This window comes from Myotis nattereri (genome assembly GCF_964212035.1).
Source record: "Myotis nattereri genome assembly, chromosome: 13".
In the NCBI taxonomy this organism is placed as follows: Eukaryota; Metazoa; Chordata; class Mammalia; order Chiroptera; family Vespertilionidae; genus Myotis; species Myotis nattereri.
In genome coordinates, this window is record NC_138088.1 from 44,740,082 (window position 1) to 44,758,015 (window position 17,934).

General features: G+C 46.4%; 1 protein-coding gene across 1 annotated transcript; it reads right to left on the reverse strand.

Moving 5' to 3' along the window:
* Positions 1 to 3,143: 3,143 nt before the first annotated feature.
* CYP17A1 (cytochrome P450 family 17 subfamily A member 1) lies at positions 3,144 to 9,312 on the reverse strand (the record flags this gene model as incomplete). The annotated part of the gene is made up of 8 exons (XM_081104631.1): positions 3,144 to 3,706; positions 4,167 to 4,270; positions 4,856 to 5,025; positions 5,607 to 5,822; positions 6,213 to 6,299; positions 6,953 to 7,182; positions 7,391 to 7,529; positions 9,016 to 9,312. The coding sequence occupies 8 exons, from the start codon at positions 9,310 to 9,312 to the stop codon at positions 3,423 to 3,425; spliced, it is 1,527 nt and encodes a 508-aa protein (XP_080960757.1). The 3' UTR covers positions 3,144 to 3,422.
* Between the last annotated feature and the right edge of the window lie 8,622 nt (positions 9,313 to 17,934).

The window sequence follows — 17,934 nt, forward strand, 5'->3', positions numbered from 1 at the left end:
CTTCGGGTTTTGTGGCCACAAGAGACCGACCAGAACAATCATGCACTCTCAGCCACCCACACTGCACACCAAGGTTACCAGGGAAGAGGTCCTCCCCTCAAACTGGGAGCTGCTCTTCTAAAGGACAGGGCAGCTCATTTCTCCTACGAGGGCCAATGCTTAGCTCACAGAGCTGGTTACTAAATTTTCAGGAATTTTACGAGCTGCAGTAAATGGTATTTACTATATAATATAATGATAAATAACAGTGCTCCTGTGCATCTCTTCCCAACTCCGTGGTCCATGACATCACATTGGTGGCTTGAAATCGGTCACAGTGGGGTATCCACATCATGTAACCAGCACACATGACACATCAGGGTTGTTCCTCACCACCAGCCCCAGAGCACTGGTTTTGTTTAGTGTTTGTTTATCATCACTGGTTAAGAGCAGTCTGAGGCTGGAAAGGTGACTGGGTTATTGGCAAAGACCTTCCAGCTTACCCAAAGGTCTGGGCTTCCTTCCGCACAAGGAGATGGAGTCTGTTTATCACTAGACCAATTAGCCAGTTAAACTCAGAGCGTTTAATCCAGTCCTCTTGTGTGACTAACCTACTTGTCAGGGGCCATGTGCAGGGTAAAGAACATGAGAGGGCTCAGGCTTGAACTCCAGAGATATAGGGGTAGACAGTGTCTCTTGGGGACACCACACCCATTTTAGGCCCAGGAAGGTGCTCAGATGCAGTCGGGATTTAGTACCAGGGAACAGAGCTGAGGGGTAGGAGTCATGAGACATGGCCTGGAGGAGGGCTTCACTGACATTCAGGTGGGAGGATTTAAGTAAGCGGTAAGAGCCTTTCAGGCAGGGAAAGAGCAGTTGGGTAAGAATCAGTTCATGAGATCATTTCCTGAAAGGACACTGAGCTTTGTACTCTCCCCAGTTAGTCACCTGAGCCCTTCTGCATGGACATGGGACAGGTAGGAGAGCACGGCCACTTCTCGTCCTGCATCATTGAAATCCTGGGTTCTGGTCCCAGCCCTGCTGCCTAATGGCTGTGTGGCTTAGGGCAAGTCCCTCCCAAGCGCCCCCCACCCCCACCCCATCGGCCCTCAGTGTTGTCATCTTCAAATTGGAAGGTTAGTCTCATTTCCCTGCCATCCGTGGTCTGACTCAACAGTTGGAGTAGATGTTTCCATCCCAGTTACACTCACCCACTGCTTCTATAAGAGACACAGACCCTCCGCTAGTTGTTTACCTGTTCATCACTAGCCTGCAAAATGCTTTTCAAATTTTGAACAAATTTGGAACACTTAACTCTCCTCCAACCAATCTAGCCTGGCACCAGAGTGGGGCAGGAGGGAGGGACTATCCACTTTAACCCTTTCCCCATTAGCTCACCGTGGTGTCCACATCTCTCCAAGCTGCTTGTGATGGGGGCTGGGGTCAGCCACAGCGGCTAACAAACTCTCCTGTGGGCCCTTAAGCAAGGCCCCGGGTCACTGGCAGTGAAGGCCAGGAGTGAGTTGGGGGGACAGTAGGGAATGGTCTACCACCACTGGATTTACAAAGCTTTTGAAGGAAGAGGTAATGGGAAACCTTGTTCCTCCCTCCTTTCAATGAATTCCTTGATTCCTTCCCTCTGAGAACTTGGTCAAGCATGGTCTCAGCCTTGCCCTGCTGGTCCTTCCAGAGCTCCTCCCCAGTCTGAAAGGAAGGACAGGGTGTTGATGATCTGACCCTGGTCTGGCTGGCGCCAGGGAGCTGGGATTGGGGCCTCTCTAGGCTAAAGAGCAGGGTCAGTTTTTCCAGGGACATCTTTCACTTGCAGACTGGCCAGTGGCCAAGGCTTAAAGATGCTGGTTTCAAGGTTTGAAAAAGTCTGTGTTCCATTTTTTTTTTTAAATATGTTTTTATATTGATTTTAGAGAGGAAGGGAGAGAAAGAGAAACATTGATGCCTCCTGCACGCCCCCTACTGGGGATCAAGCCCTGACAGGGAATCCAACTGGCAGCCTCTCAGTGTATGGGATGATGTTCAACCAACTGAGCCACATGGGCCAGGGCTGGGTTCCATTTTCTAGTGAGGCATTTATAGACTTCCTGGGGAGTGGGGAGCAGGGGCAGAGCCCGGCACTTTAGCAGAAGGCTGCTGTGGAGGCCCTGTCCTGGCAGTGTCTACTGGACAGGACAAGGAAAAGAAGACCTGCTGGTCACTGGGGACCAAGACAAGAGTGGTCGGTAGTGGTGGGTTGAGTTTGTGGAATACACACATTCCCTCTAAGCCATAGCATTGAGGTACATACACCCAATGACTGTTTGCATCAAAGCAAACAAGATCCCTTGGTCTACTTTCAAAATATAACTCAACCCCACCACTTCTCACCATCTCCACTGCTGTTGCCAGCACAGCAGCCTCCTCCTCCTCCCTGCCACCACTCTCATCCCTCCACAGGTCAGTCTCCACTCAGCAACTAGGATGATCTTTTTAAAGTGTGAACCAGCCTGGCCTGTGTGGTTCAGTAGTTGGGCGTCAACCTATGAACCAAGAGGTCACAGTTCAATTCCCAGTCAGGGCACATGCCCGGGTTGCGGGCTCGGTCCAAAGAAGGGGAGGCAGCCGATCAATGATTCTCTTATCATTGATGTTTCTATCTCACCTTCTCCCTTGCTCTCTGAAATCAATAAAAATATATTTTAAAAAATAAAATATGAACCAGACCTTTCCACTTACATGTTTAAACCCTGCAGTGACTTCCTAGCACACTTGGGATAAAAAACCTAGGTTCCTTCCTGCTAATTTCAAAGGCTCCATGGGACCTGGCCCCTGTCTCCAGTCTGACTTCATCAGGGACACTCCCCTTCATTTGCTGCTCTGCCCCAGCCACACTGACCTCCCACCTGGAGAACTCCTCCCTTTGCTGCTCCCTCAGCCAGGGGCACTGTCCCCCGGGTCGTCTTCTGCACCTTCCCCTACCACTTGTCTACAGTAGCCACTCCCCACCTCTGCCATTCTCTTTTCGAATCACCATCACCTGGTATCATTGACTGCAGAGGAATTGTGAGTCTCTGAAATGCTTATCTATTTGTTAGTTCTCATTAGAAATGTAAGCTTCAGGAGACCAGGGAGCTTGAGTGTCCAGGAGCAGTGAGTGGGACTGAGGAGGTGCTTAATAAAATATTTATTGAAAGAATGAGTGAACAAATTAAATGAATAAGCTACTCAGGGCCCTTTTTCTTTTTTTCAAAGGAGGGTAACAATGATAGTAAGGAATATAATAAGTTCAGGGACCTTCTTAAGAAACACTTTATGCACATCACTGTCAGGGCTGCAGGGTGGAAAAGAAGGCAGAGTGGACCAGGAGGAGGGAGGAAGGGCGGGAGGGTAGAGTAACACCTCTCATTCTGTGCTGTGGGGCCACACAGGGTGGATCGCTAGGCAAACTTCTAGGTGCTACCCTCACCCTGGGCTTCCTTCCAGGCCTGGCGAATCTTAATCTTTACTTTGTAAGAGTCTATCAGAAAGACCACGTTGGGGATGCCCTCCAGGGAGGGCAGCTGCCCATCATCCGGGGCCTCCAGGTCGAACCTCTGCAGCATCCAGGACATGAAGAGGAAGAGTGCCTGGCGGGCCATGTTCTCCCCTATGCAGGAGCGGGGTCCTGCTCCGAAGGGCAAGTAGCTGGAGGATGGCGAGATGAGCTGGCTCCCTGTGGGGTCCAGGAAGCGCTCTGTGGACATGGGGAACGCATCAGGCAGGGGCCAGGGCTGGAGTAAGTAGAGGAGTGCCTCTGCCCTGACTGAGGAGCCCCAACCTGAGGAGAGATACAGCCCTGCGCTCAGGCAGCCCTTAATCACACAGAGGAAATGAGGTATTCAGGAAGAATAGAAAGGAGGTGGTATCAGCCTATGAAAAATGCCACCATCCACGGGGAGAAGGGCCCCACTTCATGGGGGCATATGCCTAGAGGGCTTCTTAGAGGAGAAGATTTGCAGTTGGTGGAAGGGGAAAGCAGGAAACCCAGCTGTGAAGAGGGTGGGTAAGTCTAGGTGGGATGGGGTGTCAGTAGTTCCGTGTCATTGGAGGCAGGAGTTTTCTAGTTGCCAGGTTGGCAGAGGGGAAGTGCTGGAGCGTCAGAGCACAGAGACAGGTTGGCTGCATGGCCTGGGAGCAGGACAGAACGGACTCACCGGGCATGAACTGGTCGGGCCGGTGCCATTCCTTCTCATTGTGATGCAGTGCCCACAAATTGATGACAACATTTGTACCCTTGTCAATGGCAAACTCGCCGATGCTGCCCGAGAGGGAAAGGAAAGGGAGGTCTGGAATATTGTCCTCCTCCACCTGCTTAGCCACCTGCTCAGCCCTGAGTCTCCACAGTCCCCCAGCCCCGGGGAAAAGAGCCTTCTACGCCCTCACGCCCACACCCTCTTCCTTTTCTCAGCTTCTGCCAGATTCAGGATGAATGCAGCTCTTCTCCAGCCCTCCCTTCCTGACATGCACGTATGTATCAACACTTGTGTTTATCCGCGTCAGCCAGGGGCCGTGCGCATGCCTTCGTGCCGGTGCGCTGTGTATGTGTTGTGGCTGCTGGACTGAGTAGGAGCCTAGAGCACCAGTCTTTCATCGCGGGCCCCGTGTCGCCAGGACAGCAGGCAGCTTCCGAGGGAGGTCAGGTAGATCTGTGGGTCAGTCCTTGTGCATCAGTGAGTGGCGGATACATTGACCAATAGGGTCATGGTAAGATGACTGATCGTCAGTGGTTGACTATAGGTGGATCAGCAAGGTGGGGGCTGAGGGAGTGGAGGAGGGCCCGGTGGGCGGGCAAGCAGTGTTGAGTGCATCTGAGGGCTGGATGTGAATGGGCGGGAAGGCATACCTGGAGTCAGTGATAGCCTTGTGGGGGATGAGCGTAGGGGCCACGGGGCGAATGCGAAGCACCTCCCGGATGGTGGCCTCCAGCAGCACGAGGTGGTTCCGGTCACTCAGAGTTGGTGTGCGGCTGAAACCGACGTTCTGTTCAATCTCCTCCTGGATCTTCTTTTGCAGCTGGGGGCCAGAGAAGGGCGGATGTGGCCAGAGTGCTTTTAAGTCCAGGAGAAGCGGGGACTTAGAAGAACCCTATTGTCACATCTAGAAGAGCTGGCCCTTGCCCAGTCAGTGTGACTCAGTGGTTGAATATCAACCTATGGATCAGGAGGTCCCGGGTTTGATTCCTGGTCAAGGCACATGCCCAGGTTGTGGGCTTTACTCCCAGTCGGGGGCGTGCAGGAGGCAGCCAATCAATGATTCTCATTGTTGGTGCTTCTCTCTCTCCCTTCCTCTCTCTGAAATCAATAAAAACATTAAAAAAAAAATAGAAGGGTTGGCCCAGACCTGTCCCCATGGTGGCTCTGCAGCCTAGGCTTTCCTTCCTGAAGATGAGGCAGCTCCATCCTAGGGCCAAAGCCAACCACTGCGTGGTAAGGATGGAGGGAGCAGTCTAGTCATCTGCATAAAAGGTTTGGGGGTATTTCTCTCTCTCTCTCTCTCTCTCTCTCTCTCTCTCTCTCTCTCTCTCTCTCTCTCTCCAGAGTTGCATCTGGCTGAGATCAAGAGTGTTGGGAACACTGTAGGAAGGAGAAGCCCACCTCAGGATTGTGCAGCAGGAAGGCCACAGTCCACTTCACCACAGAGGTGGTGGTTTCCAAACCGGCCCCGAAGATGTCCCCTATAGTGGCAAGAATGTGTCGATCTGAAAGCAGCTTTGAATCCTGGTCTGAGCCAGTGTTGTTATTGCTTGAGTTCATCTGGGCTTGAATCAGGATGTCCAGCAAGTTAGTGACAGAGTTGCTGTTGAAGTTCTTCTGGTTGGGTAAAGTTGGGAAATGTGAAAAGGGAGGAGCCCCATCTGCAACACCCTCCCATACTTCCATCCTAGGCTAGAGGTACAAAGGCTTCTTCTGCTTGGAAGTGAGGGACCAGGGGAGTCTAATCAGGACCTATGAGCCTATGGAGGTGAGGCAGCTCTAGGTCCTCTTTAAATTTGAGGTGGTGGATGGGTCCCTTCTAGGATGCTCTTCAGTTCCTCACTTCCCCACCTCTATTCATTAGTTAGGTCAGTTTTTATTGAGCACCTACTATGTGCCAGGTTCTCTGCTAGCTTCTGGCGATGCTCTGGTGTTGAAAATGGACCCCAACCCTGGTCTCACGATACTTTCAACCTAACTGGCAATCTCTTCTGCTCCATTACCTACCTTATGTTTTTCATAGATTTCAGTCAGCAACTCATTTCGTATTTTAGTACAATTCTTCATTATTTCCAGGGCTTTGTTGGGAAAAATCTGGAAAGCAGAAAGACATTTCAAATGCATCCCTCTTGCATTCTGCTTCTACAGCTACCAGAATCCCTCCTGGGGTTAAATCCTTGCCTTCTGTCTCAGAAGAGTTCCCTCTCCAACCCCAACCTTCCACCAAAATGAAAGCAAGGTGGGAGCACAGAATGGGAAAGGCAGAGGTCTGGGTAGTCCTCAATCTCTACAGCCCTACCCCTTGTTTGAAATTGGTCTCTACTTCCCCCTCCCATTCAATCAAACATCAAGCACTGATGTTTACTTAGTAGATAGGCTCTGTTGTGTGCTCAGCCTTTAACAGGAAGATACACTTGAGTCTGAAGCCCTGGTCAAGTTACATAATTTCCCAAAGCTTGTATTTTCATCTGTATGGGGATAATAAAACCTACCTCCAAGGGGAATGCCATGATTAATGCATGTAGAGTGCTCAATACCGGCACATGACAGTAAATAAATATGATCCATTATTATGAGTATAAAATGCATGTGGAGAAGCAGCAAAGTTTTAAGAGTCAGAGAAGATAGAGGTCACAGTGGCCGAGGTGGTCAAGAAAAAGGTGGGTCTGGCACTGGACAGCAGTAAGAATTGGGGAAACTGTCAGGGTCTACTGGGATCTGAAGGTGGGGCCCATTCTCATCCTTACCTTCAACTTAGGGAATATGTCTACTATACTGTTCTTGCCCAGAGACTCCATGATGCCATCATTGTATGTCTGTATGGTCTTCATTATAGGATGTTCATTCTTGTAGGAGGTGTTGAAGCAGATGAAGCAGATTATTTTGGTCACCGCGAAGAAGAGAGGCAAGCCCAAATCTATGGACTGTCCGTTCTGGGTGACCAGGAAATCACAAAACGAACTGATTTCCTGACATACTGAGGGGAGAGAGGAACAGGAGGCTGGGGAATTAAGCAGCACCCTCACCCCATCTCTACCAGTTCCACCTTAGTCAGGGACAGGTAGCGGATGGCCACTAGATGGCAGCTGTAGCCAAGAAAACGCTAGATTGAACCATCCCTATTCCTTCTTCCCTCCCCATCCCTCTTCTCCCTCCAGAGCCCTAGGGGCTGGCAGGGCACTTACAGATCTTCTCTAGCTTCAGGTTGCCATCCTTGAACAGGGCAAAGGTGGCCAGCACCAGCTTCCGATGCAGCTGCCAGCCGGCACCATAGTCAGCAAAAGCAACACCCTTTTGCTTGTCTGACAGGATATCTAGAGTCGTCTTTGAAAAACAGGAAAGGCTGTAGGAGTTAGGAACCACCCATCAACCCTTGCCCTGGGTCTCCTGCACCCATTCCCATGCTTAAGGGATAAGGCAGTCACCGCCATGCTGTGGGGCATCCCTGCTTCTCTCCAAGACAGTGAGGCCTTGGTAGGTCAGGTCCTAAGCCCCTCTCACTCCCAATTCCATCAGAGAGAGAGAGAGTGAGGAAAAAGAAAGAACCCTCAGTTAGAATGCAGGGGTTCTTGGGTTCAGTTTAATGACAGAGGACCTCTGAGCCTCTCTTTTCTCATCTGTTTCTGACTGGGGAGGGCATCTGTGGATGGGATAAGGTCTCTGAATTGGGCCTGTCTCGGGGACAGGAGTGGGGATGGGGGGCTTGTAGAGATTGAGGACTACCCAGACCTCTGCCTTGCCCTGGGCGCCCTGGGAAGTGCTAATGGCACCGAAGCTCATCTCCTCCTTGTTCACCTTTCCATTACAAAGCCATGTCCCCCCACCACCACAGGGCCACATCTGAGAGTGCAGATGTCTTGTCCACCCAGACTGAACTTGGGTCAACCATCTCTTCCCAGAGGCACCCCAAAAAGCACAAGGATCCAAAGCCTCCCCTCTGCCCTCCCCTGACCTGCAAACCCCAAGTAACTAGCCTCCTCCTTCCTCTTTGCGCTGAAGAGAAGAGCTCAGTAGAGTTGGGAGGCAGGTAGTTGGCTAGCAAACCTGGCTGACTGGTCCAAGGGAAAACCAGTCAACCCTTGGCCTGATCAAAGATGCATGGCTGGGGCCTCTGCCTGGGGTGTTCATGGGAGTACTCAGCAGCAGGGGGCTGGGATGGGCATTGGCAGTGTTTCTGGATGGTTAGCTCCCTGTTCCTCCAGGAGCACCACCGAAAGCTCTGTAGGGTAGAGCATCAGTATCTTAAAAATGCTACTGTGGATCAGCCTGCCCAACCCCTCACCCCCACCCCCGTGAGCTGGAGCAGCTGGGGACAGCTCCAGAGAAACAGCAACCCCAGCCCTCCCAGACCAGGCGACCCCTTGCACTTTCCCATAGAGGACAGTATCCACTATCCGCATTTTTCACATGAAGAGTAACATCCATAAAACTATTATGCCCTGGGCACTGGGCTAAGATATTTACATGCACAATCTCAGTTAATTAGGGAAATGTTAGGCTCCGAGAGATCATTATCCAGTTCCGGGATGAGATGACAGGAGTGAGGGCTCCCTGACCCCCCTCAGGCCATTGCTCCCACCCCACTTCACCTTCTGGGCAGCTCAGCAAATGAGGCCTTCCTTTAATTCTTCCTGCCTAGTTTAGAGGCTGGGTAGAACCATGAGGGGTTGCTCCCCAACCCAGAGCCCTGATAGTCTGCTTTGGGGAAGAATTACAAGTTGTTTGGAGCTGAAAGGGTCATCCTAGGCATGGTCCTGGCCCAAGAACTGCGCAAGGGTGGGAGAGAGGAGGGACAATGGGCCCTGCTTACCACTTTGGGCCGCCCGGAGAATTCCTTGCCCTTCTTGATAAGCACCTCCTTGGCCAGCTGGTGGTGGCCGATCATCACTGTAGTCTTGCTCCCCATACGAAAGGAATAGATGGGGCCGTATTTTTCCTGCAGCTTGAAGAAGTTCACGTGCGGATGGCCATTTCTGGGGAGGAATGGCAGGCTGCCCACCAAGGGCAGGGATGGGAGGCTCTTGGGGTATTTGGCACCAGGGGTCTTTACCTTGGGCCAAAGAAAATAGGCTAGGGTGAGCAGCAAGAGAGCCAAGAGCTCCCACATGGTGGCCAGGCGCCGGCAGGCAGGATGGACAGCTCTGGAGTGGAAGAGCTGCAGCCACTCTAGGGTGCAAGGAGGCCTTTTTAAGGGCTGCCATGATCTTCACCTTGACTTTGTGTTATCTCTTGCCTTGTGGAAGTTTATCCTGGAGTGCAGCCAGACCCAAACCCTCTCCCAGAATGGGGAAAGGAAGGGGGAGTGGAGGCCTCCTCAAGGGCTGGCTCAACTCCAGGGCAAACCTCTAAGGGAGGAGCAAAGGAAGGGGTGGATAGCTGCCCCCCCCCCCCCCCATTCCCAGTGTGTGCCAGAAGCAAATGGTATCTGGGTCAGGAATCAGGTTTGGGGCATTCCATGCTGTAAAATCCAAATCACCAGACAAATGACGGCCAGGAACGGTCAACGACATTTTATCTCGTCTCACTATTTAACAGTTGAGGAAAGTGAGGCCTTAAAAGGTCAGGCTGTACAAGTCACACAGGACAGCAAGGCAAGAACTCAGATGTCCTGATTCGTGTTTTGCTGTCCTCTCCAGAGGCAGTGAAGCCCTAAGGTTGAGAGCATGGACCCTAGAGTCAGATAAATTTGGGTTCAAATCCTAGCTTGACCACTTTCTAGCTATATGATGTTTTTTTAAAAAATTGGTTTTATTATATTCAAATATATATAACAAAATTTACCATTTTAACCATTGAAGGGTATAATTAAGTAGTGTTTTTTTTGTTTTTTTTAAAATATATTTTATTGATTTTTTACAGAGAGGAAGGGAGAGGGATAGAGAGTTAGAAACATCGATGAGAGAGAAACATCGATCAGCTGCCTCCTGCACATCTCCTACTGGGGATGTGCCCGCAGCCCAGGTACATGCCCTTGACCGGAATCGAACCTGGGACCTTTCAGTCCGCAGGCCGAAGCTCTATCCACTGAGCCAAACCGGTTCCGGCAAGTAGTGTTAAAAATATACTCACAAGTTGTGTAGCCATCACCCCGACCTATTTTCAAAACATTTTTATTGTTGGAGACCGGGTGTAAGCTGACACGGTCCTTGCACCTGAAGGGGCTAGCAAGGCTGGGACCCTTACCCACACAGTTTTCCCAGACTTGTTTGGATGGCGGTTATCCGTAGAATGAGAGCAACCTTTGTAGAATGAGAACAGCCTTTCATGGCTTATCAAGAAGTCTGTAACTATTTACTGAGATTTGCTGTACCGAGAATTTGTCCTTCTGCTCTGTCTCTCCCTTAGAGATTAAGAGGAACAAAGAATACACTCCTCTTGACAGACCTCCCATTCAGTGTTTTGTGTATAAAAGGCATCGCGTGGTTAATAAACTTACTGCAGCTCCTCGACTGACCTGTAGTCCTCCCGATCCCGCTCTCCTGTCTTTCTTTCTTTTCTCAATTCCCACCTCCCTACCTCAGCCCGGCTCAACCTGTCAGGCTGGCCCTGACCTTTTATCATCCCAAACAGAAACTGTACCCACTAAGCAGCAGCTCCCCAGCTCCTGGTAACCTCTTAATCTACTTGGTCTTTATGAATATGTCTATTTCACATAAGTAAAATTATAGTTTTCTGTGTGTATGTATGTGGCTTACTTCTTCTAGCATAATGTTTTTGAGCTTCATCCATGTTGTAGCAGGCATCAACACTTCATTCCTGTTTATGACTGAACAGTGTTCCATTGTATCCATTCCAAATTGGGCAAAGACTTATGAGCCAGACTGTTTGGTTGCCCATTACTCCAAATGGTCAAACATTTAGGACCACTTATTCCATTGTATGGAATATTATTCATTCATTAGGTGATGAACACCTGGTTGTTTCTACCTTTTGGCTATTGAAAATAATGCTGCTATGAACATGGGTGTACAAGTATGTATTTAAATACCTGTTTTCAGTTCTTTTAGGTATATACCTAGAAGTGGAATTGCTAGGTCACATGGTAATTTTATGTTAACTTAGACTTTTAAGTTTTTTCCACCTTATTTGGCTCAGTGGCTAGAGCATCGGCCTGCGGACCGAAGGGTCCCAGTTTCGATTCCCGTCAAGGACATGGACCTCAGTTGCAGACTCCTCCCCGGCCTGGCTCTGGTCAGGGTGAGTGCAGGAGGCAAAACCAGTCTATGTGTTTCTCTCACATTGATGTTTCTCTCTGTCTTTCCCTTTCTCTTCCACTCTCTCTAAAAATCAGTGGAAAAATATCCTCAAGTGAGGATTTAAAAAAATATTTCTGTTTCCTCCTCTGGTAGTGGGAGCAAGAATGAAATCCACTTCTCAGGATTGTGATTCAATGAGATCATGCATGTAAAAGTGCTGCCTGGGATGAAGTAAGTGCTCATTCAATATTTACTGTTATCATTATTACACTAAAATGGGCCTCCTGGTTGTTCTGAGCTCTTATTAAATCTCCCTGATAGATCAAAGTCTTCAGTGGCTCATCAGTATTTATCAATGATTTGATATTATCATATGAAGTCATAGCCCCAAGGAGGTGAACATTCCTGGTGTCAGTCATCATAGAAGAGGTGGAACCTCAGACAGGCAACCAGGACTCAGGGAGTGAGATTCACAAAGGATGTTCTGCCCCTCTCTGAGGATGACCTGCCAGTGTCTGTACTTTGAGGAATACAGGCTAGTGTGATGGCTGCTGAAACTGGGCAAGGCCTTGCAAGCCAGGCTGTCTGGTTGCCCACGACTCCAAATGGCCAAAAATGGCTCAGACATTTAGGACCACTTACGGTTGGAGGTATGGGTGGGGGTAGTCAGAGAAATCTTTATGAAGAAAGGGGGTTTGAGGTAGGCCTTGAAGGAGCGTTAGGACTATTAGGCAGAGGCATGGAGAGTGTGGGAGGAAGGCACTGCCAGAAGAGACGACAGCAGTCAAGTATGTGGAGACTGGAAGGGCAGGATGTGCGTGGAATGGTAATGGTCCTGACTGCAGACATGAAGGAGGTGTGCTGTGGGGGATCCCTTAAGAATAACATCTGACAGGTAGATTGAATCAGGCTCTGGAGCGCTGAAATGGAAGGCTAGGGAGGATGAGGAGCTATTTTTTTAAATGAGGAGCTATTTTTTTTAAAATTACACTTGGCATACATCATTATATTAGTTTCAGGTGTACACCCCAGTGATTAGACGTTACATAAGTGATCACCCCAATAAATCTTACACCCATCTGACACCATTCATAGTTATATAGTCATTAAAATATTATTGACTGTGTTCCCTATGCTGTATTTTGCATCCCCATGACTGTTCTGTAACAACCAATTTGTACTTCTTAATCCCTTCAGCTTTTTCACCCACCCCCAAAAACCCCCTCCCATCTGGCAACCGTCAAAATATTCTCTGTATTTATGAGTCTGTTTTTGTTCTGCTCATTCATTTTGTTTTTTAGATTCAGTTGTTCATAGATATGTATTTATTACCACTTTATTGTTCATATTTTTTATCTTTTCTTTCCTTCTCTTTCTTCTTAAAGAAGACCTTTTAACATTTTTTTTTAAAATAGATTTTTATTGATTTCAGAGAGGAAGAGAGAGGGAAAGAGAGATAGAAACATCAGTGATGAGAGAGAATCATTGATCGCCTGCCTCCTGCACACCCCACACTGGGGAATGAGCCCGTAACCCAGGTATGTGCCCTGGTCAGGAATCGAATCATGACCTCCTCGTTCATAGGTCAATGATCAACCACTGAGCCATGCTGCTGAGCTAAATTTTTTTAAAATATATTTTTTATTGATTTCAGAGAGGAAGAGAGAGGGAGAGAGAGATCGAAATATCGATGAGAGAATCATTAATCAGCTGCCTCCTCCTGCACACCCCCTATTGGAGGTTGAGCCCACAACCCAGACATGTGCCCTTGACTGGAATTGAACTCAGGACCCTTTCAGTTTGCAGGCTGATGCTCTATCCACTGAGTCACACCAGCTAGGGACGGGCTACTTTTTTTTTTTTTTTTTTTTTGAGAGAGAGAGAGAGAGAGAGAGAGAGAGAGAGAGAGAGAGAGAAACATTGATGTGAAAGCAAGACATCAATGGACTGCTTCCTCCACAACTCCTACCAGGGATCGAGCCCTCAACCTAGGCATGTGCCCTGACCAGGAATTGAATCAGCAATCTTTCAGTGCATGGGACAATGCCCAACTGAGCCACACCGACTAGGGCTATTTCATGTACTCTTTATAACAATTCTATGATAGGTGCTATTATTATCACCATCTTCATTTTTCAGATGAGGAAACAGGCAGAAGGACTTGCCCAAGGCCATAGAACTAGTCAGTGATGAACCAAGGATTCAAGCAGTATAGAGTTCTCAGCTCTTAATAGCAATGCTATTCTGCTTCTCATAATATAGACTGAAAATTTCTATATACATACCTTTGAATAAATTATTCCAATTCCAAGAATTTAACCTGTAGATGTCTCATAGTTTGATATACAAATCATTTCAGCAATATTTATAATTTCCAGTAATAAATGCTGCATCAATAGGAGATTGGATTACAATCAGAAAAAAGGAGGAACTACTTTTATGGCAAGATTTCTAAAATGCATTAGGTTAAAACAAAAAAAAGACAAAAGCAAGAATGGTGTGTAGTAAATGCCTCCATTCTTCCCTCCAGAGAAGATATGTACTTTTTGCTTGTCTGTGCATAAAATATCTCTGGAAGGATACACAAGAAGCCTATGAATTTAGTTGTCTATGGAAAAAACAGTTGGGAAGAAAAGCTGTATAGATGTTGACGTAAACAAAACCAATTTTGTATCTGGAGTGCTCTGAGCTTTGACTAACACTGTCTTTAGCAAAGCATACCAAAGCCTTCCAGTTGATGATTATCTGTGCTCCTTAAAATGTAGCCTTATATGTTATTGTTAAAAATAGCTGAAATGGTATAACAACTGAGATAAACATCAAACTGAAGTATTGATTATAAATAATCATTTTTCACAAGACCACCAGAAGGTACAGCCCCTGGCCTGTACTGCGTCCCTGGTCTTATCAATCATTAGTATCTAAGTTACACTAAACAAAAAAAGTATGTAACAGGGATCTGTTAGTGGAGAAAATTTGTGCAAAACTGCTGGGTCATCTTTGCTCCAACTTGCATTCTTGTAAGTAAATTACCCTATAGTAAATTTTTTATATTCTATGGAGTTGCTTACTTCATTTGTTGGTCTTAAGATACTTTCTCATGGTGACCATTACACCTTTGCACACCGTTGGACAAGACTCCCAGTGTACACCCTTTTTACACCTTTATAAAATTTTGAAGCATGTGAACACATTACCATTTCAAAGTTGAGTTAAAATTTTTAGAAAGAAAAAAGAGAGGAACTGTTTTAACTGTATTAAATAAAATAGTTTTTGAGAAATTGAGCCCTCCACCTATTGTTAACTTTATTCTCCCTTACCTCCTACAGATTTCTTTTCCTCTTGCATCTTTAACATGTCCTCTCTATTCACTTCTTCTTCTCGGCTGACATATACACTCAAGACTTTTATCCCACATGAAATTTTAAAATCCTGACTTTAAATTCCCCTCTGATTTTCCTTTAATTTCTCTCCTATTTTCAATCAGACTTCTTGGTGAAATAATGTGATGAACACTTGTGTCTCTATCTTATTTCCCAGTCATTGTAACTCATTGCAGTTTGGTCTCTGACCCCACCACCCTATTGGTACTTCTGTTAATTACATCAGCAATGACCTTCATGTTGCTGAATCCATCGGATGGAGGTCTTTCAGACCTTCTCTTATAAAAGCTCTCCATTAGCATTGTTGAGGACTTCCATCTTCTTTAAACCCTCTAATACGAAATATCACGTAGCTCTGGATTCTCTGTAATTCTTTTGTTTTTCTTCTCGTTCCCTCTGTCATCTTGTGTTATGTCAAGTCTGTCCTTGGCCCTTCTCCATCTACATTCTTCTTGGCTGATCTCACCCCTCTCAAGGTTTTAACTATCACCAATATTCAACCTTTAACAAGTAGGTACTGCTCGTTATCCTTACGGAGTTTAGAAATGGATGACTCTTAAACTAGGGACATTAATCATTGCCCCCTACACTCATCTGACTGTAGAGCCCTCTTTGCTTTCCTGCAACCTCTAGTCTCCTTGACCCCCCAGAATCCCAGCCTTGTGTCTTCTTCTCCCAGGCCTGTCTCCTCCACTAGGCTCTGCTTGAATTTTCCTTCCCTGTGAAACTTTATTCAGGCAGTAAACGGGAGAAATTACAGGACTCATCTCATTTGTTCCCCATGCCTCAGAGATCACTAGACTTTATTGTCTGATGCTTAGTGTATTAAAGAAAATGATTACATCATATATTTTATCTTATTTATATAGTTGTTCCAGGTGTGAGGAAATCCAATTGTTTTTTACTCCATCTTAGCCAAAAGCAGGAGTCTTATCAGAACATGAAGATATTTTACACTTATCCAAGTAAGTTTCATACTTGTTTTCTCTGAGCTTTCAGCCAAAATTGGGCAGCACTGCAGTTGCCTGACTCAGATGATTAGTATTAATTAGCTACAAATCAACTGGATAACTGACATTTATAGACTATTTCAATTCACAACAGTGGAATACTCATTCTTCTCTAGCTCACATGAAACATTCACCAAGATAGACTATATTCTGGGCCATACAACACACTTCAACAAAAATCAAACAAAATATGCTCTCAGACCACATAATAACAGAAACCAATAAGAGAAAGATAGCTGGGAAAATCCCAAGATACTGGAAATTAAATGACACACTTCTAAATAACACATGAGTCAAAGAATAAATCTTAAGAGAAATTTAAGAAATATGTTGAACTAAATAAAAATGAAAATACAACTTATTAAAATTTGTGGGTTACAGTGAAAGTAGAAATTAGAGGGAAATTTACAGCATTGAATACATATATTAGAAAAGAAAAAACATCTAAAATCAATACTCTAAGTTTCCACCATAGGAAGCTAGAGGAAGAAAAGCAATATAAACCTAAATTAAGCAGAAAGAAATAAAAATAGAAATCAATAAAATTTAAAACAGGAAAGCAATAGAGAAAATTAACAAAACCAAAAGCTGGTTCTTTAACAGATCAATAAGCCCTGGCCAGTGTGGCTCAGTTGGTTGAGTGTGGTCCCATACACTGAGAGGTAGCCCTTTCAATTCCCGATCAGGGCTTGGTCCCCAGTAGGGGGCGTATAGGAGGCAGCCAATAGATGTTCCGCTTTCCATTTCTCTCTCTAAAACAAAAATCAATAAAAACATTTAAAAAATAAGTAAAAGAATGTAGTCATTGCTCATAAATTACACCTTAATAAAGTTGATTAAGAACAAGAGTTAAATGAAAGAATCAACAGAAACATGAATCTAAGCATTTGGAGGAAAAGTAATGTTGATACTGGGTAAAGGTGATTTTAAAAAATCTATTTTAGAGAGGGGAGAGGGAGAGAGAAACATCAATGATGAGAGAGGATCATTAATTGGCTGTTCCTGCATGCCCCCTACTGGGGATTGAGCGGCAACCCTGGCCCATAAATCCAATGGGGACCTCCTGGTTCATAGGCTGATGCTCAACCACTGAGTCACACCAGTGGGGCTGAGTAAAGGTGATTTTAAACAAAATTTGTAATATGCCACTCTCATTCTCTTGTGCATTAGCTACAAAAGAAACAGAACTACATGAAACATTTCAGGTACAATTTACCAAGGTGATAATCAGTTTGCTTTTAATAGAACAAAGAGGTCATTTATTATTAAAAAATGACCAGTGGAGCCCAGCCAGCATGGCTCAGTGATTGAGTACCGACCCATGAACCAGGAGGTCACAGTTCGATTCCCCATCAGGGCACCTGCCTGGCTTGTGGGCTCCATCCCCAGTGGGGGGCGTGCAGAGGAGGCCAATCAGTGATTCTCTCATCATTGATGTTTCTTCCTCTCTGAAATCAATAATAAAAAAAAAAAATGACTAGTGGAGCCCTAGTCGGTTTTGCCCAGTAGCTGGAGCTTTGGTTAGAGGACTGAAGGGTCAAGGGTTCATCCCAGATGGGTTAAAGGCTCCATCCCCAGCCCCACTTGGGGCACCCATGGGAGGCAAGCAAAGGACATGGATGTTTCTCTCTCCCTCTCCCTCTCCCTTCTACTCTCCCCAAAATATCCTCGGGTGAGGATTAAGAGAAAAAAAAAAAAGACTAGTGGTGCTGATAACTTTTTACATTTATTGGCCATTTGTTTTTTAAAAAATTGCCTGTGAACTTTACCAGTTTTTCTGTTGGGTTGTTCCTGTTTACAGGCCTCATCAGCCTGGGAGCGCCTTGGCACAAGGACTGTCTGTGTCTCGGTTCTTTATCCTCCGCCCAGCACAGCGTTTGTATTTCGCTCACAAATACAAGCACTGTGCTGTTACAGTGGAACGGAATGATCTTCATTTACTCTCATAACGCTTTGGAGATTTTAACATTATTTTTATTTTACTGATGAGGAACACACGACGCAGAGGTTGCATACTTTGCAGCCACACAAATGGCCTTCTGACTTTACACCACGAATTTACTGAAACTGTCCTCCATTTCCTCCAGAGATGTTTGCTCGGGACCTTTCTTTCGGGTAGCAACTGAGCATTTTAAGTGAA